A 25,041-nucleotide genomic window follows, 5' to 3' on the forward strand; every position below is an offset into this window, starting at 1 on the left:
GGTGGGATTATGTGTTGATGAGGTGGGGGGCGGGATTATGTGTGATGTGGTGGGGGGCGGAATTATCTATGGTAATGTGGTGGGGGGCGGGATTGTGTGTGATGTGGTGGGGGGCGGGATTACGTGTGGTGATGTGGTGGGATTGTGTGTGATGTGGTGGGGGGGCGGGATTGTGTGTGGTGGGGGGCGGGATTACATGTGGTGATGTGGTGGGATTGTGTGTGGTGATGTGGTGGGGGGGCGGGATTGTGTGTGGTGATGTGGTGGGGGCGGAATTATCTGTGGTAATGTGGTGGGGGGTGGGCGGGATTATGTGTGGTAATGTGGTGGGGGGCGGGATTATGTGTGGTAATGTGGTGGGGGGCGGGATTATGTGTGGTAATGTGGTGGGGGGGCGGGATTATGTGTGGTAATGTGGTGGGGGGGCGGGATTATGTGTGGTAATGGGGTGAGGGGGCGGGATTATGTATGGTGATGTGTTGGAGGGCGAGATTATGTGTGGTGATGTGGTGGGGGGCGGGATTGTGTGTGGTGATGTGGTGGGATTATGTGTGGTAATGATGTGGGGGGCGGGATTGTGTGTGGTAATGTGGTGGGGGGGCGGAATTGTGTGTGGCAATGTGGTGGGAGCAAGATTGTGTGGTGATGTGGTGGGGGCGGGATTGTGTGGTGATGTGGTGGGGGGCGGGATTATGTGGTAATGTGGTGGGGGCAGGATTATGTGTGGTGATGTGGGGGGGGCAGGATTATGTGTGGTGATGTGGTGGGGGCGGGATTGTGTGTGGTGATGTGGTGGGGGCGGGATTGTGTGTGGTAATGTGGTGGGGGCGGGATTATGTGTAATAATGGGGTGGGGACAGGATTATGTGTGGCGATGTAGGTGCGGAGCTACTGTGCAGAGGGCGGGATTAGCGAGTAATCACGATGCCTCTTATATATATATATATATATATATATAGATGTGTACAACTTTGTTACAGCTCAATCAGCCCACTGTTACCAGGTACGGACATCCTAATCAGCTGAAAAAAAAGAAACAAAAAAAGGAGCGCCAGCCGAAGGATTCAAGTCCCACTCACTTCATAGAAGGGAGAAAGATTCCTATCCCTCCTTTTTTCAGGTCAGCCTCTTCCAGTTTGTTTATTTGTTATTAAGTTGTAAAAGTTTTTTTATCCATTAAATTAATTCTGGGAGTCTCTTGCTGGATTGGCAATCACTCCGTTACATGGTTTAACTTGCACGGCGTTGGTTTATGTGCAAGGTGGAGAGGCTGACCTGGAAGAAGGGGGCATAGGAATCTTTCTCCCCTATGAAGTAAATGGAGCTTCAATCCTTTCACTCTCCATCTCCAGCACAGTGGGTCTATCAGTGGACTCACTGTGCTTTTCGGCTGGCGCCCCCCCTTTTTTTTTTTCCAGCTATCTCAATATTTTCATTGTGTCCCTTTATTTTTCCAAACTTCTGCTCTTCGTCCTGACAGCTGGATATTAGCCAAATCCTGACTGATGATTGCCCGTTCTTGTCTCGTCAGTGCTTGGAGTTTATCACAATTTCCGGGTTTTTGATTGTCCACTCGATTTTTGAGGGATGGGATTGAGATCTGGGGAGTTTCCAGGCCAAGGACCCAAAATGTCAATGCTTTGTTCAGTGAGCTACTTAGTTGTCACTTTTACTTTGTGACATGGTCTCCATCATGCTGGAAAAAAACATTGCTCGTCACCAACTTTCTGCTGGATCATTGGGAGAAGATGCACTTGGAGGAGGTTTAGATCCCATTCTTTATTCAAGGCAGTGTTCTTGGGTAAAATTGCGAGTGAGCCCCCTCCATGGATGAGAAGCCCCCACACATGGTCCCAGGATGCTTTACTGTTGGCAGGCACAGGACTTCTGGTAACGGTCACCTTTTCTATTCTGGACATTCATTCTTCTAGATGTCCCAAACAGTCTGAAGGGGCATCTTCTGAGAAAATATCTTTCCCCAATCCTCTGCAGTCCATTCTCTGTACTTCATGCAAAGTCATTTTCTTTGATGACTTCAGACTGGTTGAGACAACTGGAAAAATGTCCAGAGAAGAAAAGGTGAAGCCTACCAGGAGTCCTGTGTCATGCCAACAGTAAAGCATCCTGAGACCACTCATGTGTGCGTTGAGAAACACGTGATGGTGTCTCCGCAGCTATCCTACATGCATTTGCATATTTCCCATAAGGGATGGGGGCAGTGTTCTGGATCACTGCGTTGAGAAACATGTGATGGTGTCTCCGCGGTGTTGGATGTTTTGGTCTCCCCGAGGCCAATCATCTGTTCCTTCACAGCCTTTTACTAGGCACTGCTCCTAATAGCCAGATTCCTACTCCACACTGATGAGGGGCAAACACCCCGAAACAGCTGTCTGTGGATGGATACCATGCTTGGCATAGGTGGTTTTCCTGTATTGGATGCTGCCCTTCCCGTGGTTGTTCCTTCCCGGGGAAAGGTCTGGCTATTCACTGCTTGTGTTGAGAAACACGTGATGTCTCCGCAGCTATCCTACATACACTCATGTGTGGGGGCTTTTCATCAATGGAGGGGATCACTCGCAATTTATCTTTAGAACACTGCCATGAATAAAGAATGGGATCTAAACCTCCTCAAAGAACAACTTCTCCCAACGATCCAGGAGCGATTTGGTGATGACCAATGCTTTCTCCAGTAAGATGGAGATCATGACTGAAAGCAAAAGTGATAACTAAGTGGCTCAGTGAACAAAACTGACTTTTTGGGTCCATGGTCAGAAATCCCACCCTCCCCCAGATCTCAATCCCATTGAGAACTTGTGATCCTCAAAAACGCATGAGGACAAACAAAAACCCAAAAATCGTGATAAACTCCAAGCTCTGATTATACAAGAAGAGGCGGTCATCAGTCCGGATGAGCTGGTATCCAGGGCACAAGTCTTCAGAACGAACACAACACAATATTGAGAATTTGTATAAATTTGATGTATTTATCAGGAAAAGTGTAAAAACTCCTAAATGATTGAAAAACACTGAAACAGCAAATTTAGTAAAAAACAGAATTGGGATCAGCCTCAAAACTGAAAATGAATGTCTGAACGAGGCCTAAGCTGCGGAATGACAGGACAGAAACACTTTTCTTTTTTTTCACAACAGTTTATTCTGTACCTCCACGTTTAGACCACTGATGGCGGCGGACATACAGCAGCTGCGACAAACTCCAGCGCTGCCCAAATCAGCGGTCCCCTCAGTGACGAGCACAGTACCCCGGATTGTCCGGCAGCTTCTGGAGAGCATTTTGGCAACTTAATCAGTAATTTCTCCCACCAGCCTGTTCTCAGAAGATGGAGACTACGCTATTGATTGAGCGAGCAGAAATGGATTAATATGTAAGAAAAACCAGACGAAAGCTGTAAACATACAGGTGACCGATGGGAATAGGAACACTTAATACTACGGGGAGAGGGTCGGCCTTCTCGGCTGTCAGATGCCGCACACTGGGTAACTACTGGAACTTCAAGTCTGATATGAAAGCCATTTTTTATTATATTTTCATCTAGATAGGCTAGAAAATTTGTTCTGATTAATTTCTTAATGCAGATTATTAATGTCTTTCCTGATCTAAAGCTCCAAATCCACTGCAGAAATCTAAAAATGCCTGCAGCTGCCACCAGAGGGCGCTTACTGCACACATTAACCCCATGTAGATTTTTTATTTATTTTTGGCGCCAAGAGCAGTAATTTTGATTTTTTATTTTTCGCAGATATAGTCGTGCAAGGGCTTATTTTTCTTTGGGTCAAATTGTAGCTTTTAGTGAAACCATTCATTTTACCATATATTGTATGAAACATATATAAGTGCGGTGAAAAATAAAACACCATTCCGATATAATTTTTTGGGGCTTAAAGGGGTTGTCCAAAGCTTGTAGTTCAAGACTGCAGACTTGAGAATGCTCTCAGTGCGGTCAGGATTCTCCGGTGCTGGGAGCGGGCGGTCACGTGACGACTAGACTTCTTTAAGTCAGTACGATTAAGACATAACGAAGACGTCTAAATATATTTATAAACTTTCGTTAATTTCCTTAATCATATATATATATATATCATTTTAAGTGCGTAACAAGACACTACAAGTTGTTTTTCAGTGGAAATGTGGCGACCAACAATTCTGGCATTTTGATGTACCGTGTAAGTATGCATGTATGTATGTGTATATATATATATATATATATATATATATATATATATATATATATATATATATATATATATATATACACACACACATATATATATACACACACATATATATATATATATATATATATATATATATATATATATATATATATATATATATATATATATACACACACACACACACACATTATTGTATTACTTTTTCAGACAGAAGGGAGTGAAGTTAAAAAACATTTTTTGTGGTTTTTTTTAAATATTTTTTCTTAAAACTGTGATAGTTTGTACTGTATATTGTAACAATGCAGTGTACAATTAAAAAAAAAACAAAACAAAAAAAAGACTTTCATCAGGTTGGCAGCTACAATGGCAGCCCTTCGACCGCATAGGTGGAAAAGAGGGATAAGTGCCCTTACCGGGATCGATCCATTTAAATGCCGCTGTTAGCAATTCACAGTGGTATTTAAATGGTTAAAAAGCAACAATCAGAGCAAGCCCCAGACCCCGACACACTGATAAATGAGGAAGGGGTTATTATAAGCGATCACAGCACTGTTTGCAGTGAGCTCCCTCTAGTGGTGACTGCAGGAAGTGCCCTTGTAACTTTTAGATCCGTCTATACTGGGGAATTGGAGCTTTTGGACCAGATCTCTGATCGTGATAAAAGATAGATTAAGATAAACCAGTACAGAATTTTGCACCTAAAAATATGGAGGTAACAATGTGGCAGGTGGGGCTTCTTAGGTGCGTTACATTTGTCTCCTATGCAATAAGGTAATGGTACAGAAGTGGTGTGGTCTGCAGTCTGGATACAATGGGTCATGGCAGAAGAATCTGGGTGGTCCCTAAAAGAGAAAAAAAAATCCTTAATTCACGTAGATGACAAGCAGGACATCGTGCAGGACTTGTCCCAGAGCCGGCATGTGAGAAACACTAAAAAAAAAAAAAAAAGCAGCAAATCATTGGTAAGATCACACTACACGGTAAAACGTAGGGGAGCGCCAGCGGCGATCGAAGCCACCGACAGGCAGAAAGAAAGGTCAAAGACAAGCAGCGGATCACAAAAAGTCTGCAGGTCAGAGAGCGCGCGGATCGTCTCCCGTGCAGCACGGTGAGGGGCCGCCGCGGCCACGCTGGACACCTACTGCCAGGGCAGAACAAGGACGGTAGGATCCAGCGTCAGAATGGCAAGAAAAGGTGAATGGTTGGGAAATTCACAGTCACTCGGGGTCCCGAGCCCCCCGGAGTCGCAGTCTTGCTGATGACCAGTCCGTCCTGCTTCATGCTCTGTGATTATCAGCAGCAGGTTCAGCCCGCGGACCGGGAGTAAAGTCTGCCTTCCGTCTCACAGTCACTTCTTTCCAACGCCATTGGTGACTTTCCCCCTGCGATTCTTTCTCCTGGACGTCGTGGGGCCTTCATGGTGTCTCACCGGAACTTCTGGAAAAAAGGAATTACAGTGTATGTAGTAGGTGTAATAATAATAATTTTAATACCTCCAATTACAAATGTAGTATAGTTCTTCTGATTCGCTATGTCTCTTTCCTCATGTGAAGGCATTGCACATGTATCCATGGTTACGACTACTAGCAACTAGCTAACTAATCGTCACTATATCAATGGTCATTACCTAAGCTACTGCAATGACTGCACAGGAGGAAAATACATAGCGAATCAGAAGAACTATACTACATTTCTAACTGGAGGTATTTGCTAATGATATGAACAACACGTCCATCTTGACCTGTCCTCCCACCTCTCTTCTTGTTCCCTCTTCAACCGCTTACAATCTGGCTTCCGGTCACAACACTCCACTGAAACTGCCCTAACTAAGGTCACCAATGACCTATTAACCCCTTCATGACCCAGCCTATTTTGGCCTTAATGACCTTGCCGTTTTTTGCAATTCTGACCAGTGTCCCTTTATGAGGTAATAACTCAGGAACGCTTCAACGGATCTTAGCGGTTCTAAGACTGTTTTTTCGTGACATATTGGGCTTCATGTTAGTGGTAAATTTAGGTCGATAATTTTTGCATTTATTTGTGAAAAAAATGGAAATTTGGCGAAAATTTTGAAAATTTCGCAATTTTCGAATTTTGAATTTTTATTTTGTTAAACCAGAGAGTTATGTGACACAAAATACTTAATAAATAACATTTCCCACATGTCTACTTTACATCAACACAATTTTGGAAACAAAATTTTTTTTTGCTAGGAAGTTATAAGGGTTAAAATTTGACCAGCGATTTCTCATTTTTACAACAAAATTTACAAAACCATTTTTTTTAGGGACCACCTCACATTTGAAGTCAGTTTGAGGGGTCTATATGGCTGAAAATACCCAAAAGTGACACCATTCTAAAAACTGCAGCCCTCAAGGTGCTCAAAACCACATTCAAGAAGTTTATTAACCCTTCAGGTACTTCACAGCAGCAGAAGCAACATGGAAGGAAAAAATGAACATTTAACTTTTTAGTCACAAAAATGATCTTTTAGCAACATTTTTTTTATTTTCCCAAGGGTAAAAGGAGAAACTGGACCCCAAAAGTTATTGTACAATTTGTCCTGAGTACACAGATACCTCATATGTGGGGGTAAACCACTGTTTGGGCGCACGGCAGGGCTTGGAAGGGAAGGAGCGCTATTTTACTTTTGAATGAAAAATAAGCTCCAATCGGACACCATGTCGCGTTTGGAGAGCCCCCGTGTGCCTAAACATTGGAGCTCCCCCACAAGTGACCCCATTTTGGAAACTAGACCCCTCAAGGAACTGATCTAGATGCATAGTGAGCACTTTGAACCCCCAGGTGCTTCACAAATTGATCCGTAAAAATGAAAAAGTACTTTTTTTTTTTCACAAAAAAATTTCATTTAGCCTCAATTTGTTCATTTCCACATGGGCAACAGGATAAAATGGATCCTAAAATTTATTGGGCAATTTCTCCTGAGTACACCGATACCTCATATGTGGGGGTAAACCACTGTTTGGGCACACGGTAAGGCTCGGAAGGGAAGGAGCGCCATTTTACTTTTGAATGAAAAATTGGATCCAATCGGACACCATGTCGCATTTGGAGAGTCCCTGATGTGCCTAAACATTGGAGCTCCCCCACATGTGACCCCATTTTGGAAACTAGACCTCCCATGGAACTAATCTAGATGTGCGGTGACCACTTTACACCCCCAAGTGCTTCACAGAAGTTTATAACGCAGAGCCGTGAAAATAAAAAATCATTTTTCTTTCCTCAAAAATTATTTTTCAGCCCTCAATTTTTTATTTTCACAAGAGTAACAGGAGAAATTGGACCCCAAAAGTTGTTGTCCAGTTTGTCCTGAGTACGTTGATACCCCATATGTGGGGGGAACCACTGTTTGGGCACACGTCGGGGCTCAGAAGGGAAGTAATGACGCTTTGTATTGCAGACTTTGATGGAATGGCCTGCGGGCATCATGTTACGTTTGCAGAGCCCCTGATGTGCCTAAACAGTAGAAACCCCCCACAAGTGACCCCATTTTGGAAACTAGACCTCCCACGGAACTAATCTAGATGTGCGGTGAGCACTTTGAACCCCCAAGCGCTTCACAGAAGTTTATAATGCAGAGCCGTGAAAATAAAAAATCATTTTTCTTTCCTCAAAAATTATGTTTTAGCAAGCAATTTTTTATTTTCACAAGGGTAACAGGAGAAATTGGACCCCAATAGTTGCTGCACAGTTTGTCCTGAGTATGTAGGTACCCCATATGTGGGGGTAAACCACTGTTTGGGCTCACGTCAGGGCTCGGAAAGGAGGGAGCACCATTTGACTTTTTGAACGCAAGATTGGCTGGAATCAATGGTGGCGCCATGTTGCGTTTGGAGACCCCTGATGTGCCTAAACAGTGGAAACCCCTCAATTCTAACTCCAACTCTAACCCCAACACACTCTAATCCCAACTCTAGCCATAACCCTAATCACAACCCTAACCCCAACACACCCCTAACCCCGACACACCCCTAACTCTAATCCCAACCCTAATCCTAATCCCAACCCTAACCCTAATCCCAACCCTAACCACAACCCTAACCCCAGCACACCCCTAACCATAACCCTAACCACAAGCCTAATCTTAACCCTATTTCCAACCCTAGCCCTAATTCCAACTCTAACCCTAAGGCGATGTGCCCACGTTGCGGATTCGTGTGAGATTTTTCCACACCATTTTTTAAAAATCCGCAGGTAAAATGCACTGCGTTTTACCTGCGGATTTACAGTGTTTTTTTGTTCGGATTTCACCTGCGGATTCCTATTGAGGAACAGGTGTAAAACGCTGCGGAATCCGCACAAAGAATTGACATGCTGTGGAAAATACAATGCAGCGTTGCCGCGCGGTATTTTCCGCACCATGGGCACAGCGGATTTGGTTTTCTATAGGTTTACATGGTACTGTAAACCTGATGGAAAACTGCTACGAATCCGCAGCGGCCAATCCGCCGCGGATCCGCAGCCAAATCCGTACCGTGTGCACATAGCCTAATTCTAACCCTAATTCTAACCCTAACCCTAGTTCTAACCCTATCCCTAGTGGAAAAATAAAAGTAAATATACTTTCTTTATTTTTATTATTCTCCCTACCTATGGGGGTGATAAAGGGGGTGTTCATTTACAATTTTTTTTATTTTGATCACTGTGATAGGTTTTATCACAGTGATCAAAATGTACCTGGAACGAATCTGCCGGCCAGCAGATTCGGCGGGCGCATGCGGACGGAGGGGAGCGGAGCACAGGACGGAGGACATCGGTGGCTGTGGGGGGGCAGATAAGGGTTTCCAGCCATGGCCGATGATATTGCAGCATCGGCCATGGCTGGATTGTAATATTTCACCATTTTCATAGGTGAAATATTACAAATCGCTCTGATAGGCTGTTGAAAGTGAAACAGCCAATCAGAGCGATCGTAGCCACAGGGGGGTGAAGCCACCCCCCTGGGCTAAAGTACCACTGACCCTGTCCCTGCAAATCGGGTGAAATTGGAGTTAACCCTTTCACCCGATCTGCAGGGACGCGATCCCTTCATGACGCCACATAGGCGTCACAGGTCGGATTGGCACCAACTTTCATGACGCCTCTGTGGCGTCACAGGTCGGGAAGGGGTTTACCGGCAAGAGCAAGCGACACTACTCCGTCCTCCTCTTGGACCTGTCCTCTGGCTTTGCCCTATCCTGGATCTTGTCATACCTAACAGACCAGACATTCAGCGTCTCCCACTCACACACCACCTCGCCCCCTATCTGTCGGAGTCCCACAAGGTTCAGTCCTAGGGCCCCTGCTCTTCTCCATCTACACCTTCGGCCTCGGACAGCTCATAGAATCTCACGGCTTTCAGTATCACCTCTATGCTGATGACACACAGATCTACATCTCTGGACCAGATATCACCACCCTACTAACCAGAATCCCTCTATGTCTGTCCGCTATTTCATCCTCCTTCTCCGCTAGATTTCTAAAACTTAACATGGACAAAACAGACTTCATCATCTTTCCCCCATCTCACGTGACCCCCCCAACGGACCTATCCATTAGAGTAAATGGTTGCCCACTCTCCCCAGTCCCACAAGCTCGCTGCCTCGGGGTAATCCTTGACACTGATCTCTCCTTCAAACCACATATCCAAGCACTTTCCACTTCCTGCCGACTTCAACTCAAAAATATTTCACGGATCTGTACATTCCTCAACCAAGAATCTGCAAAAACCCTAGTCCATGCCCTCATCATCTCCCGCCTCGACTACTGTAACCTCCTGCTCTGTGGCCTCCCCTTGAACACTCTCGCACCCCTCCAATCTATTCTAAACTCTGCTGCCAGACTAATCCACCTGTGCCCCCGCTATTCCCCGGCCTCTCCCCTCTGTCAATCCCGGCACTGGCTCCCCATTACCCAGAGACTCCAGTACAAAAGCCTAACCATGACGTACAAAGCCATCCACAACCTGTCTCCTCCATACATCTGTGACCTCGTCTCCCGGTAGTTTCCTGCACACAACCCTCGATCCTCACAAGATCTCCTTCTCTACTCCCTTCTTATCTCCTCTTCCCACAATCGCATACAAGATTTCTCCGGTGCATCCCCCCATACACTGGAACTCTCTACCACAACATATCAGACTCTCACCCACCATCAAAACCTTCAAAAAGAACCTGAAGACCCACCTCTTCCGACAAGCCTAAAACCTGCAGTAACCACCGATCGACCAAACCGCTGCACAACCAGCTCTGCCCTCACCTACTGTATCCTCATCCATGCCTTGTAGATTGTGAGCCCTCGCGGGCAGGGTCCTCTCTCCTCCTGTACCAGTTGTGATTTGTATTGATAAGATTATTGTACTTGTTTTTATTATGTATACCCCTCCTCACATGTAAAGCTCCATGGAATAAATGGCGCTATAATAATAAATAATACTAATATTATTATTACACCTACTGCATATTGGGATAGGATCTTGAAAATGAGAATACCCCTTTAAGTATCACCTACCTGTCTTCTCTATGTGATGCCAGGGAACATCGGTGTTATACGTGCTGTCCTCACACTCAGAATAGCTCTGGAGAGAAGAAATAAAGAAATGTCAGAGACAGAACCCTATAAAGGAGTAGAAGAGACCAGAAACGTCCACAAGATGCATCCGGATGTCCCTAAGTTCCCGTCGGCAGTGCTGGACTTTGCCTCGGACGACCCATGGATGCCTGGTGAGCCCCATCATGTTGGAGCCAAATTTTCTTTTTTGCCTTATCCTATTTTTTCCCCCCTTTTACCGTTTTTTTTTTTTCCCCATTCATATAGCTGTATGAGGACTTGCCAAGATATAGATCTAAAGGACACATTTGTTTTATGGCATAAAGTAATGAAAAATCACAAATAAAATTCCAAAAGAGGTGAAATGGTGACAACATCTGTTTTTATAGCGCTGACTGTGCGGTAAAACCACCCGGTGACTTGATTCTTCAGATCAGCGCCATCGCAGTGAGACCACAGCTTGGATTTTATAACTTTTGCAAAAATGAAAATGTGTCTCGTCTCGCGACTTCGGAGATCCATAACTTTATTTCTGTTGATGGAGCCGTTATTTGTGGCGCGAGCTCTAGCTTTTACTGATACAATTATGGGGTACAAACAATACTTTGATCACTTCATATTGTAATTTTTGACTGCAAAAAGAAAAAAAAAAACCTAAGAAAAAAGTTTCAGTTTCCCCCCCCTCTTTCTACTGATGCAGTTCCAGCAATGTTGGGGCACGGGGTCTCGTGATGATTGTTACGCAGCCAATCAGCAACCACTAAAGGGCTGGGGTGCTCACACTTCCCTCCGACAAAACTTGGACGTCCGACGGAAGTGTGAGTCAATCAGCTCATCAGCGGCTGCGGTGCTAAGATGGCGATCATAACGAGACCTGGAGCTGGTGTGGAAGGAGACTACAAGGTTTTTAGTTTTATTTTACATGGGGGACTACAGCATTTAAGAATGGGTTGTCCAAGTAGTGAACAAACCCTTTAAATATTAAAACAGTAGTGATTGGAGCTAGCTCTGGTCGCTGATGCCAGAAGGTAAGTGCCGGCTGTGCAGCACAGCCTGCGTCTGTCCTTATACTTCTACCTTCCCCAGAACATTACTATTAATGTTATCAAGTGTAAATGGCCTAAAGTGCATCGGATCGCCAGCTGATATAATCCCCTGCCATGGTATCGCTACCTTCTGCCTCTGTCCACAGTGATCGGCGTACCACACCATCCCATAGAGGCAGAGGAACGTTGTAATCGCCTGCAACAGACATCAAGAAAACACATTTAGTATCCACAATAGCGACCCGACAATAGTCACAAAAATGCCATACATTCTCCAAGGACAACACTACTGACGAGGAAAAAAATCAATTTTATATAGAGACACCAGAAGAGGAAAGGTGGGAAATGAAGGTTAAGATCCCATTATGAGCCAAAACTGGAAAATTAAACCCATGTTCAAAATAACCTAATTTAACTTACATTTTGGTGATACGAAAAAAAACAATACATAATCCTATAACTATCACTAAATCACATAAAATAAAGTACAATTTTTTTTCCAAAAATATATGCTTAAATTTTATTTGCAGACAATTACAGTATTAAAACAACTACAAAAGACAAAACCATTTAAAAAAAAAAAAAAAAAAAAAAAAAAAAATGGTAAAATTAAAATAAAAGGAAAATGAGCACAGGCAATTTTATTACCTGGTTTGGCACAACCAGATAATACAAATTACAATACAAATTGTCTAATGACACTGCACAGTACCACCTGAAGAAGCTGCACGCGAAACGTGCGTCGGGGTACTTGGAAATGTGGATTTTATCCATGATGGCACATGGTGGGTACAGGCTTCAGCTTAGTTTCAGTTGATTTTTCATATTATATGAGCGATAATGCAGGGGGGTCTCCTAACTCTTCACATTAATGTCTCCCAGGGATAAACTCCATGTTTCTGTAATCTGTGAGGACTACATTCCTATGCCCCTATTACTTATTAATCTGGTAACTGTCCATTTTCCCATTTTCTTTTTATGTTTCTTTTATGGTTTGGTCTTTTGTAGTTGTGTTAATAATGGTCTATTAATAAAGTGTAAAACCTATTTTGATAAACATTCTGTCCTTTATTTTATGTGATTCGGTGGAAGTTATAGGATTATATAAGATCACGTCATCCTGTCCCCAGGATGAGAAAACATCACTGGGAATTAGCAGTGAAGCGACCAGTGCCAGGCAGCTGCTGTAAAGGCAGACAAGATGACATGGGGTCAGCGGAGGACTGTGAGCACATAATGAGGACAGATCTAGATCAAAAAAGTGAAACTCCTCGTGTTTAACCCCTTTCTGCCAAGATTTTCCTTCCATACAGCTCTGTGTTGTTTTGCTTTTCTTGGAAAATTAACTTTTAAACTTTTTCATCATTTTTTTTCTTCAATTTTTTTGGGAGGCGGATGACAAAAAAGGGAGAAATTCTGGCATTAGTTTAAATGGCATTTGCCCCCCCAGGTGAGATAAAGCTAAGCCACTGTATAGCCGCTTAGATAACTAAACGGTCTCGGCTTCCTGCATTGCGGTTGTCATATGCCGTCTACACACGTGACCAATGCAGCAAATCATTGCTCTCTGCAGGATGACATGTACGCGCCAGGCCACGTCAGCTGTGACACAAGGGGGCTGGCTTGGCTACTATAACGAGAGAGCCAGCCCCCTTCACACACAGCACTGGTTGAGATATAGCAGAGGGGGATGCTCCCTTTCCGAGTCATGATCAATACTGATGTGAAGCTGCCAGGAATTCCAGAGGGGGGCCGTATCCTGGCCTTAGGGCATGTATACGTGTAGTATTTAGTACAATTCTATGCCATTCCATACACATCAGCTGGACGACCTACCACACACAGGAGCCACAGCACCACGTACAGCAGATGGGTCTTGGAGAACAGGTCCTGCCCAAACTTAATACACACGATGGCTTCTAGGAAGGCGATTGCTCTGTAAAATAACAGATCACTGACTCAGGAGGACATTTTACATGTTAAGTTTGTAGCCGTCTCTTCATTAATAGATATGGCCCTAATATATTAACCTCTTAATGACCAACATCTCAGGACTGCTCCAGAGCTAAGAAGACAGAAGTGGATTTTAACCAGTTCTGCCCTCCTATTTCCAATAACTGGGTGACAACAAGTATGTGGAAGACATTGCCATTTACACAAATATCCAGTGTCTACAGCTCAAGTGCACTCCAGCTCTGGGAGAACTACACCTCCCAGCATGCCCTGAGATTGTGGTAGGTAGGCGTCGCTACGCTGTACCTCGTAACACGGGGTCCCGAAGAGAAGAGCATCTTCTGTGAGGAGCGCTTGCCCTGTAAGGTCATACACAGTGTCCGGTTTCTCTATCCCCCATACACAGTGTCCGGTTTCTCTATCCCCCCATACACAGTGGCCGGTTTCTCTATCCCCCCCCTACACAGTGGCCAGTTTCTCTATCCCCCCCATACACAGTGGCCGGTTTCTCTATCCCTCTATACACAGTGGCCGGTTTCTCTATCCCCCCATATACAGTGGCCGGTTTCTCTATCCCTCCATACACAGTGTCCGGTTTCTCTATCCCCCATACACAGTGTCCGGTTTCTCTATCCCCCATACACAGTGGCCGGTTTCTCTATCCCCCCATACACAGTGGCCGGTTTCTCTATCCCTCTATACACAGTGGCCGGTTTCTCTATCCCCCATACACAGTGGCCGGTTTCTCTATCCCCCCATACACAGTGGCTGGTTTCTCTATCCCCCCATACACAGTGGCCGGTTTCTCTATCCCCCCATACACAGTGTCCGGTTTCTCTATCCCTCTATACACAGTGGCCGGTTTCTCTATCCCCCATACACAGTGGCCGGTTTCTCTATCCCCCCATACACAGTGGCCGGTTTCTCTATCCCTCTATACACAGTGGCCGGTTTCTCTATCCCCCCATACACAGTGGCCGGTTTCTCTATCCCCCCATACACAGTGGCCGGTTTCTCTATCCCCCCATACACAGTGTCCGGTTTCTCTATCCCTCTATACACAGTGGCCGGTTTCTCTATCCCCCATACACAGTGGCCGTTTTCTCTATCCCCCATACACAGTTGCCGGTTTCTCTATCCCTCTATACACAGTGGCCGGTTTCTCTATCCCCCCATATACAGTGGCCGGTTTCTCTATCCCTCCATACACAGTGGCCGGTTTCTCTATCCCCCCATACACAGTGGCCGGTTTCTCTATCCCTCTATACACAGAGGCCGGTTTATCTATCCCCCCATATACAGTGGCCGGTTTCTCTATCCCTCCATACACAGTGTCCGGTTTCTCTATCCCCCATACACAGTGTCCGGTTTCGCTATCCCCCCATACACAGTGGCCGGTTTCTCTATCCCCCCAAACACAGTGGCCGGTTTCTCTATCCCCCTATACACAGTGGCTGGTTTCTCTATCCCCCATACACAGTGGCCGTTTTCTCTATCCCCCATACACAGTTGCCGGTTTCTCTATCCCTCTATACACAGTGGCCGGTTTCTCTATCCCCCCATATATAGTGGCCGGTTTCTCTATCCCTCCATACACAGTGGCCGGTTTCTCTATCCCCCCATACACAGTGGCCGGTTTCTCTATCCCCCCATACACAGTGGCCGGTTTCTCTATCCCCCCCATACACAGTGGCCGGTTTCTCTATCCCTCCATACACAGTGGCCGGTTTCTCTATCCCCCCATACACAGTGGCCGGTTTCTCTATCCCCCATACACAGTGGCCGGTTTCTCTATCCCCCATACACAGTGTCCGGTTTCTCTATCCCCCCATACACAGTGGCCGGTTTCTCTATCCCTCTATACACAGTGGCCGGTTTCTCTATCCCCCATACACAGTGGCCGGTTTCTCTATCCCCCATACACAGTGGCCGGTTTCTCTATCCCTCTATACACAGTGGCCGGTTTCTCTATCCCTCCATACACAGTGGCCGGTATCTCTATCCCCCATACACAGTGTCCGGTTTCTCTATCCCCCATACACAGTGGCCGGTTTCTCTATCCCCCCATACACAGTGGCCGGTTTCTCTATCCCCCCCATACACAGTGGCCGGTTTCTCTATCCCTCTATACACAGTGGCCGGTTTCTCTATCCCCCATACACAGTGGCCGGTTTCTCTATCCCCCATACACAGTGGCCGGTTTCTCTATCCCTCTATACACAGTGGCCGGTTTCTCTATCCCTCCATACACAGTGGCCGGTTTCTCTATCCCCCATACACAGTGGCCGGTTTCTCTATCCCCCCATACACAGTGGCCGGTTTCTCTATCCCTCCATACACAGTGTCCGGTTTCTCTATCCCCCATACACAGTGGCCGGTTTCTCTATCCCCCATACACAGTGGCCGGTTTCTCTATCCCCCATACACAGTGGCCGGTTTCTCTATCCCCCCATACACAGTGGCCGGTTTCTCTATCCCCCATACACAGTGGCCGGTTTCTCTATCCCCCATACACAGTGGCCGGTTTCTCTATCCCCCCATACACAGTGGCCGGTTTCTCTATCCCTCCATACACAGTGGCCGATTTCTCTATCCCTCCATACAAAGTGGCCGGTATCTCTATCTCAGGTTCAGTCTATGGGTCCTTAGACACTGACAAGTTCGAGTTCCCGAAGCAGCAGAACAATGTCAGTCTCACACTGCCACACTGGGCTGTAGGTGCCATGTCCCTATTGAGTTGTCCCCTTCTCTCAGAACTTTACCTCAAGTCACTTTTGGACCATGGATGTGACTCTCAGTAGATTTTTGCCTTCCCGAAGCTTTGAGTGTTGGCAGATGATGGCTCTTACTGTTCGTCCATGTCCTAGCTTTGGTTGGGATCGCACTGGTGTCACGGCTTCTCTTACATCTAAAGCTTTTCTGGACTCGTCTTCAGACCCGAACGGGCGAATCCGGACAGAAGCCAGTAACTTCATAGGCGTTGTCCACTATTGAGATCATTCACTACAAAGTCGTGCTTTACCAGCTCCACAGCTTACATCTGGCCACCGCCTCAAACATCAATATCTCAGTAGTGGACTCCCTGCTTACTAAGGTCCATCGCGGTTTGGAGGCCTAACACTGCAGACTGTACTATCCTTGCTATCAAAAATCTGTAGTTTCAGACATCTCAGGCGGCAGTTTAAACCCTTATTGACCCAGGGTATTTTCGTTTTAGTTTTTCGCTCCCCTCCTTCCCAGAGCCATAATTTCTTTATTTTTCCGTCAATTTGGCCATGTGAGGGCTTATTTTTTGTGGGACGAGTTGTAATTTTGAATGACACCATTGGCTTTACCATGTCATGTACTAGAAAACAGGAAGAAAATTCCAAGTGCGGTGAAATTGCCAAAAAAGTGCAATCCCACACTTGTTTTTTGTTTGGCTTTTTTGCTAGGTTCACTGAATGCTAAAACTGACCTGTCATTGTGATTCTCCAGGTCATTACGAGTCCATAGACACCAAACATGTCTAGGTTCTTTTTTATCTAAGTGGTGGAAAAAATTCTAAACTTTTCTAAAAAAAAAAAAAAATTGCGCAATTTTCCAATACCTGTAGCGTCTCCATTTTTCATGATCTGGGGTGGGCTGAGGGTTTTTTTTTGTGTACCGAGCTGCCATTTTTAGTGATACCATTTTGGTGCAGATAAGTTCTTTTGATCGCCCATTATTGCATTTTAAGCGACAAAAAAAAAATGAGAGGAGACCTCTGGTTGTTATGCCGACGCACTGATGACCCCCGATCACGTGACCGGGGTCTCCAATGCACGCATTTGCAGCCGGATGGCCGGAAGCGCTTGTTAAATGCCGCTGTCAGAGTTTGACAGCAGCATTTAACTAGTTAATAGGCGCGGGTGGATCGTGATTCCACCCGCCACTATTGCGGGCACATGTCAGCTGTACAAAACAGCTGACATGTCCCGGCTTTGATGCAGACTCACCACCGGAGCCCACCTCAAAGCGGGGGTTCTGCCCTCGGATGTACTATTCCGTCCAAGGGCAGAAAGGGTTTAACTCACGAGAGAACAAAATGATTCTTCCCTAAATGGGTGGGCTAAAAGTAGTCGGTTTGGCTGACTTTAATATTCATAGGGATGTTAAGAGAGCAGGTACTTCTTAAGTGGGTGTTAAAGGGGCACTCCCATCTCCAAGATCCTATCCCAATATGAAATATATATTTATTTTCAGTAATATTAGCAAATACCTCCTATTAGAAATGTAGTATAGTTCTTCTGATTCGCTAGGTCACTTACCCCATGTGCAGGCATTGCAGTAGCTTAGGTATCCATGGTTATGACCATTCAGATATTAACAGTTATCGTCAGCGGTCATAACCATGGATACCTAAGCTACTGCAATGCCCTGCACATGAGGGAAGTGACCTAGCGAATCAGAAGAACTATACTACATTTTTAACTGGAGATAGTTGCTACCATTATTATTCTGACTACACCTACTATATATTAGGATACGAACATGGAGATGAGGATACCCCTTTAAATCATAATTCACGGTGAGTGAATCTGAGGTTAGGAAAGCAGTAGATTCAATCATATGATGTAATGAGCTCACTGACAACATGTCTGGTCAGGGCCAAGCCATCCCCCTCCTGCCTCCACCTACTAACGGCCTACTGACTGCAAGTAACAAACCAAATGAACCAGAGAAATGGCAATGCCTGGTTGTCACCTCATCCATACAGCTCAATGCAACGATGCTACTCACCCGAACACCCAGCACTGGGTACCGACTCTTTTGCACTGTGTATCTGTAAGATATGCGTAGTACTGCCTGTAAAACAGAGGAGGATGGAGGGTAAGCTGGAGGTATATAGCAGGGGTACAAGGGGTAAAACTGGAAAATAGCAACGGAAGAGTCAATAAATAGTGATGAGCGAATATGCTCGTTACTCGAGATTTCCTGAGCACGCTCGGGGGTCCTCCGAGTATTTTTTAGTGCTCGGAGATTTAGTTTTTCTTGCCGCAGCTGAACGATTTACAGCTATTAGCCAGGGTGATTACATGTGGGGATTCCCTAGCAACCAGGCAACCCCCACATGTACTTATGCTGGCTAACAGATGTAAATCATTCAGCTGCGGCGATGAAAACTAAATCTCTGAGCACTAAAAAATACTCGGAGGACCCCCGAGCATGCTCAGGAAATCTCGAGTAACGAGTATATTCGCTCATCACTATCAATAAATCTCCATCACAAGATCCCCGTCAAAATGATGACTTGGAGCACATGCACATCATTACCAAGATTTTTGATCCATTGAGGTCCAGGAGATCGGACCCCAAAGGACTCTAGAATGAGGTGGTCATGAGCCCCCTGGGGGCTTTTATCTGTCTGACACTTTGGATTGGTCACTACAGTTTTTCGGAAGAAAGAAATATTAGTTGTTCACTTTTGGGGACACATTTTTTTTTTTCTTACTTAAATGCATGCATTTTTTGGGGGGTAAAAATAATTTTTGTAATAGAGTCTCATTAAAGAAAATTAGCACACTTTGCATTCCATAGTGCTAGAAAAGGGGTTTCCAGCATTTTTCCCATTAATGACATAGTCGCTGCTGCCGGGTGCTGCAGAACAGCTCCTATTCTTGATTCCCACTGATCGGATATGGTTGTCCTGTTCTGAGGATACATCTGGACAAAAGCTTTCATAAATTAAGGTCTGATCTGGTCATTTCATGACCTGTAGGTCGGGGAGGTGAAGCCTGTAAGAAGCGATACATTTACGATCCATCTCGCCCATTACCTGACTGTCGGAGCCGTGATGATCCCAATGAAGAGAATCCGGCACCAGCTGAGCGGGTGACTGGCTTGGAACACAAAGATGTGCTTCAGGAAGAAAGTATTCAGCTCCGTCAGCTGCAGGGGGAAAGAAAACAAGGAAAAGACTTTCATGTGATCCCCGGTGTACGGGAACGAGCGCAGCGAGAACACGGAATCTTATCATCCAGGACATGAAAGCCCCCAGGGTGTCGCATCTGCCCCTCCGATGGGTTTCCCATCTGTCTGCCCGCACCTTCTCTCCTCACTTCATGATAGTCTCTGGTTACCAAAAAGATCCCTTTAATAAGAACACAGAGGATGGTTTTCCTTCATGTGTCTGCGACTTCTTTCCTGATGCTTCACTGTACAAAACGTGAGGCTGCCTTTGGTTGTGCGACCCAACTTCGCAGCGTAGTGGTGCCACATCGTATCGCCGCATCTCCATCCTCAAGTTGCCGCAACTGCACCATGCAAGCGGCAGAAAGTCCAGCGGTTTCGCGGTGACGCAGCCATTTTCACTTCCATCTTAGGCCGCACGCCGTGCATTGCAGCCAGAGCCGGCGCCGTATTCACTGCCAGAAGGTTTTCTTGGTAAAGTGAAGCATCAGGATTTTAGGAAAGGAATCAAAGTCACAGAGACGAGGAGGAACATCATTATAAATCTGTGTGCGTTGTGGCCTAAAGTCCCAGCCTAAAGTGTTCATAGGCTTAATAAACATATACAAACAATAAAATAAGCAGTTTTCCACATACAAGAAAGCAAAAAACAAATCCCATAGCGGGTGCTCACCCTCCTTTTTAGGTCTCGGTGTCTTAGCTCACGTCAACAGCTCACATAACCGCTGCAGCCGATCAGAGTTCAGATGCGGTGCCAAAACAAGTTGTTGGTTTTTTTTTTAACAAACTTTATTAACTTTTCCATTCAATTATAAATACATGTAAACTGTAAATGATGGCTGACGATGGACAAAAACCGGTCCGAGATGCTTTCCTTCTACAGTCGTCAAATAGCAAATATGTAACCTATAAGGGCTCCTTACAGGGGAGGGTCACCTCGGCCATGTCATCAGAGGGGGTCTGTGCTCCGTGACCCTCTCCAATTACTAGAATGAAGGAGGCAGGACCCTCCGAACCATCTCCTCACTGCCCGCCGCAGCTTGTGTGGTAATGATTGGTAGATGAGGACTACAGACTTGGAAATCTAGAGTCAGAAGGTAAATTGTAGGCTCTTCCTTCTAGGAACCATGGTTGGAGGGCCGCAAGGCACAGATCCCCCACAGATGACGTTGTCTGACAAGTCTGTGTAAAAGGTAAAGCTTCCCGATACAGCTCAGGTAGTTGCAAGCGATGGAAAGGTAATATTTTTGGTTGTAAATAATGTCCATCACTTCAGTCCTTCATTGACCCATTAGGGCCTGTCCACCCCACATCTGTCATTATACACGTTGTCTGTCGCGGCCCCACGGCATAAAAGCATAGACTTATTTACTGTGTAATTTTCCATGGGAAAGCGTAGTCTACTATGCGGTTTCTTACCTTTTCTTTGCAGTACGCTGACAGAAGCCATGCGGACACATTATTAACCTCTGTGGGGTGAATGGAGCCCTGTGTATATGTTTAGCATCCATGATGGGAGAACAGACTAAGTTTGGGGCTTATAGGGTCAGTTTGTCACTTGTCCTCAGTAGAAGTTATATTTTGCTGATCAGTGGGGGGCCAATTTCTGAGATACCCATAAATCCAGAGACCAGGGCCGTACACTGGAGATATTGGAGCGCGGTCCTATGCACCATGATCGGGGATTTCACACCTTTGTTCTAGGAGATATTTTTTTCAGACTGGCATAAGAATGTAACCGGCTAGATTTTGTGCCTATCTAAAAAGATAAACAAATGGAGTCCATCTGAGCTCCCTTTGTGTCACTGCAGTTTAGGGCTCCATCCATTTTTTTGGGATTCAGACAGAACCCCTGGCAGAGTCACAGACGCTCTGCATACATAGAGTGAACGGGGTCTCGCTACATTTCAGGGTCCGAGTCGGGCACCGGCTTCCTAGAGGATCGGGATGTGATATCCATTGGTGACTGTACGGGGCGTCGGACACCACAGAGACGTCTTCCTGCGCTGGTTTCTATAGAATAAGGCTGTAACGCTTTAGGCCCCAGTTGCTATATTAACATGGAGGCGACCATTGGAAGTGGCCGGTACTGTTGAGATCCCCAATGGGCATTCCCAGAGCGGACGTATCCTGCAAATAGGCCACAAATGTCTGATAGATGCAAATCCCCCAATGGGATATGTACCCATCTCAGGAACAGGACCTCTGAGGGAACAGAGAGGGGGCTGCTTATCTGACACTCTCTATACACGTGTATGACAATTCCAAATATTACCGAGCAGCCAATCAGGACGTGCAGGGCAGCAATCCGGGCATTTTACCAGTATATGGCCCCTTGTAGACTGGATGGGTCCTCTGGTTTCCGGACTTTCTGTAGCATTGGATATGGATTTTTGTGAATATGGAGCAGCAAAGCTCATTGTAAGTGGATAATATTGTGACCAGAAGGAGCGCTGTACTGGTAACACGGTCACAATCAGTAAGAGCCACCGACAGACGGACGCCCTTACCTGCCAGATGATCATGAACAGATAGACTCCAGTCACTCTCTGAAATGAGGATTTAGGGTCGAACCAACGCACGTAGATCCAGCTGGCTGGGGTAAATTGTAACATGGCCCTCTTTATTTTCCCACTGGTCGTGTGAATGTCCCTAAATGAGAAAAAACAGGCAAATATTGGAGGACACTGAGCGTTCCATAAAAAATTCCTATACCAGCTCCTGGAGCACCGCTCCTCTGCACGTACTGCAGTGTCCCCCGCCAGTCTCGGAGAATCAGCATCTGGGAAGGGCGGAACGTGACCGCTGCAGCCAATCTACTGCTGATTATGGTCACGTGACGCCCCCTCTGGATGTTGATGCTGCAAGACCTTCGGGGGACAGTAGTAAGTGTGAAGGAGTAGGGAAATGTCACTGTTCCAGGAGGGGCGCATAGACTTTTTCTTTATTTTTCATACCCTACCTGGGAAGAAATGGAAAACCCCTTAAACAGGCACAAAATACTCTGATATATTTGTACTTTACATATCTCCTAAGGAGCATGAAGCTGAGGATAGCATGGCCAGCGCCTTCTTCTGACCCCACAGCAACACGGGGGGACATGTGTCAGTGACGGTGCACTTTAATAACAGCAGACATGTAAATGCGCAGACAAAAAGGCTTCCCCCGGAGTTGCACCTACTTGAAACTTGCCCAGTGATAAGATCTCATCTCCAAAAAGCGACAGACCACCATGCCCAGAAGGATGCCGCCTCCATTACATAAAAGGATGTCCAGGATAACTTGGTCCCACCAACATTCAGCAAAATTAGGAAGAAGGTGCATGAAAAACAGCTGAAGGAAGAAGAAGAAGAAGAAGGAGAGAACAGGTTACAAGAACAAAGCCACAGAAAAGACCCTCATGGAATCAGATAAGTCCATGTATGATCCTTTGTAATCCAAGTATCTATGACACTAGATCCAGATTAGTGCACCAGCCGAGATCGGAGGTCTCCACCATATGACTTCACCCCATGGAAGAAGACTCTCCATAGTGTCTGGATGGAGAGAGATCACAGCTGCTGCATCCCCATAACAGACACCTCCAAGTAGACACCCCTTTAAAAAGTTATGTTGACATAGATTTTTGGGGAGGTTTATTTGGAGCAAATCAGCTACAAATCCTCCTCAAAAAATGCTTGGACGACTTCTTCCTATTCAATTTTTGAGCTATTTTCTTCAAATTGAGGATTTAACGATGCAGGAAAAAAGTGCATGTCACTTCTTTGAAGCAACTACTGTAGAAATCTGCTCTAATCTAGGCACTGCCCAATCAGAAGACTGCAAAAAAAACACTTCAGGAAAAAAAAAAAAAAAAAATCGTTCTAAAACTCTTCTATGCCAAGTACACACAGAGTCTTTTTTCTGAGTAATCAGAGCAGAAACTTTTGAGATGTGGAGAGTTCTCGCAAAGTTTCTGCTCAAAAAACTCCTTAATAAACTCTGTGTGACCATAGGTGAAAACTGCTTCAGGAGCCGAAAAACTTCTCCAAAAGCTCCCCCCAAAAATGAGTTTTGAACATCATAAACTCTGTGTGAACATACACTCCCTGACAGAAGTTATGTCGCTTATCCATGTTATGTAAATAAAAGCTTATAACCTGACGTTAAATTCATTCATTAGTTGTATAAATTATTCTTTTGAAAGCTGAAACCCTCCGAAATGTGGTTTAGGTTAAGAAACTAAATTGGCATCAATGCAGAAATATTGATCAGTTATTGGACACAGAATGGTCAGATTTTGGCAAGACAAAAGTTTTGTCGCCCACAGAAAGTAATGTGATATTCAAACAAATAATTAACTTAAAATACAAATATATGTTGCATAACATTGGTGAATGAAGTTGTGGTGCTATTAGAGTCATATTTAATATTTTGTGTGAGCTTGAAGGACTGCATCCATGCGGTTCAACAATGATTCATGCAATTTATTAATGAAGTCATCAGGAATAGCAAAGAATGCAGTCTTACATGCCTCCCAGAGTTCACCTAGATTCTTTGGTTTCGTCTTCCAAGCTTCCTCTTTCATCCTACCCCAAAAATGCTCAATGATGTTCATGTCTGGTGACTGGGCTGGCCAGTCCTTGAGCACCTTGATCTTTTTTGCCTGGAGGAACTTTGTTGTAGAGATGGATGTATGAGATGGAGCACCATCCTGCTGCAGAATTTGACCCCTATTATGATTTGGAATGTAAGAGGTAGCTAATACTTCTTGATATTTTAGGCTATTGATATTGCCTTCCACCTTGCAAATGTTTCGCACACCCCCATACTGAATGTAACCCCAGACCATGATCTTTCCACCACCAAATGTAACTGTTTTCTGGGTGTATTTTGGATCCATACGGGCTCCATTAGGTCTCCTGCAGTATTTGCGGCGGCTGTGGTGTAATTCTACTGAAGATTCATCAGAGAAATCCACCTTCTGCCACTTTTCCAGCGTCCATCTGTTTAGCAGGCTGTGGGACTTTGCAAATGCCACACAGTTTTTTATTTGCCTTTTGTTTAGTGCTGGCTTCTGGGCACTGATTCAACCATGGAGGCCATTTCGAGACAGAATCCTACAAACTGTTCTAGTTGACAGCTGTTGGAGCTCTGCTGCAGTGGAAGAGGGGCTTCCTTTGGATTTTCTAACCAACAAACGTTCCTCCTGAGCAGTTGTCTTGCGGGGTCTGCCAGACCCGGGCTTGTCAAACATCTCCTGTCTCTTCAAATCTTTTTTTAAATTCTTTGTACTTGACGCTGAGACACATTAAAGGTGCCAGCCACCTCTGCAGTGGATCTGGTCTTCAGTTTCTTGATAATCCAGGCTTTGGTCGCAGGGTGGATT

The 25,041-nt window shown here is 45.3% G+C and overlaps 1 protein-coding gene across 1 annotated transcript in view; it reads right to left on the reverse strand.

Moving 5' to 3' along the window:
• Positions 1-3,129: 3,129 nt before the first annotated feature.
• The window catches only part of PTDSS1 (phosphatidylserine synthase 1), a 71,294-nt gene continuing 49,382 nt past the window's right edge, over positions 3,130-25,041 (reverse strand). The window contains exons 8-15 of the mRNA XM_077270929.1: positions 22,855-23,006; positions 22,184-22,325; positions 19,540-19,652; positions 18,504-18,569; positions 13,626-13,725; positions 11,917-11,985; positions 10,705-10,771; positions 3,130-5,631 (exon numbers count right to left, since the gene is read on the reverse strand). Of these exons, the coding sequence (XP_077127044.1) occupies positions 5,543-5,631; positions 10,705-10,771; positions 11,917-11,985; positions 13,626-13,725; positions 18,504-18,569; positions 19,540-19,652; positions 22,184-22,325; positions 22,855-23,006 (798 nt within the window). The 3' untranslated portion in view covers positions 3,130-5,542. The remainder of the gene's footprint in view (positions 5,632-10,704; positions 10,772-11,916; positions 11,986-13,625; positions 13,726-18,503; positions 18,570-19,539; positions 19,653-22,183; positions 22,326-22,854; positions 23,007-25,041) is intronic.

This window comes from Ranitomeya variabilis, chromosome 6, assembly GCF_051348905.1.
Source record: "Ranitomeya variabilis isolate aRanVar5 chromosome 6, aRanVar5.hap1, whole genome shotgun sequence".
NCBI lineage: Eukaryota > Metazoa > Chordata > Amphibia > Anura > Dendrobatidae > Ranitomeya > Ranitomeya variabilis.